General features: G+C 32.8%; 1 protein-coding gene across 1 annotated transcript in view; it reads left to right on the top strand.

Annotated features, from left to right (window-relative positions):
• Positions 1-211: 211 nt before the first annotated feature.
• LOTGIDRAFT_176760 (hypothetical protein) overlaps positions 212-806 on the top strand; it is a gene marked incomplete at both ends in the record, with an annotated part of 2362 nt that continues 1767 nt past the window's right edge. Inside the window, one exon of the mRNA XM_009058599.1 lies at positions 212-793. Coding sequence (XP_009056847.1) covers positions 212-793 — 582 coding nt within the window. The remainder of the gene's footprint in view (positions 794-806) is intronic.

Here is an 806-nt window from a genome sequence, read left to right on the forward strand (position 1 = left end):
AACACATTTCTCATTATTGTTTATGGTTATTAGCCACAATTGAATGAATCTTGGACCAAAGCAAGTATCGCAAATCTAAAAACATTCAGAACAGAAACTTTAAGTCTGTCCATGACGGATTTCTGAATGAACCAATGAAAGTTGATGTTTAACCGATGAAAGTTTATAATTTGAGTTGTTAATATTTTAGAAGAACCAATGAAAGTTGATAATGAGTGGTAGTAAAGTGGATGTGAAGGTTGTTTTATTGGGGAAATCGTACGCTGGTAAAACATGTTTAGTAGAGAGGTATATACATGAACGTTATACTGGAGATACAGTCCCTTATCATAATGTAAGTTTTATACATGAACGTTATACTGGAGATACAGTCCCCTATCATAATGTAAGTTTTATACATGAAGGTTATACTGGAGATACAGTCCCCTATCATAATGTAAGTTTTATACATGAACGTTATACTGGAGATACAGTCCCCTATCATAATGTAAGTTTTATACATGAAGGTTATACTGGAGATACTGTCCCCTATCATAATGTAAGTTTTATACATGAACGTTATACTGGAGATACAGTCCCCTATCATAATGTAAGTTTTATACATGAAGGTTATACTGGAGATACAGTCCCCTATCATAATGTAAGTTTTATACATGAACGTTATACTGGAGATACAGTCCCCTATCATAATGTAAGTTTTATACATGAAGGTTATACTGGAGATACAGTCCCTTATCATAATGTAAGTTTTAAACATGAACGTTATACTGGAGATACAGTCCCCTATCATAATGTAAGTTTTTAAC

Source organism: Lottia gigantea (assembly GCF_000327385.1).
Source record: "Lottia gigantea unplaced genomic scaffold LOTGIsca_3499, whole genome shotgun sequence".
NCBI lineage: Eukaryota > Metazoa > Mollusca > Gastropoda > Lottiidae > Lottia > Lottia gigantea.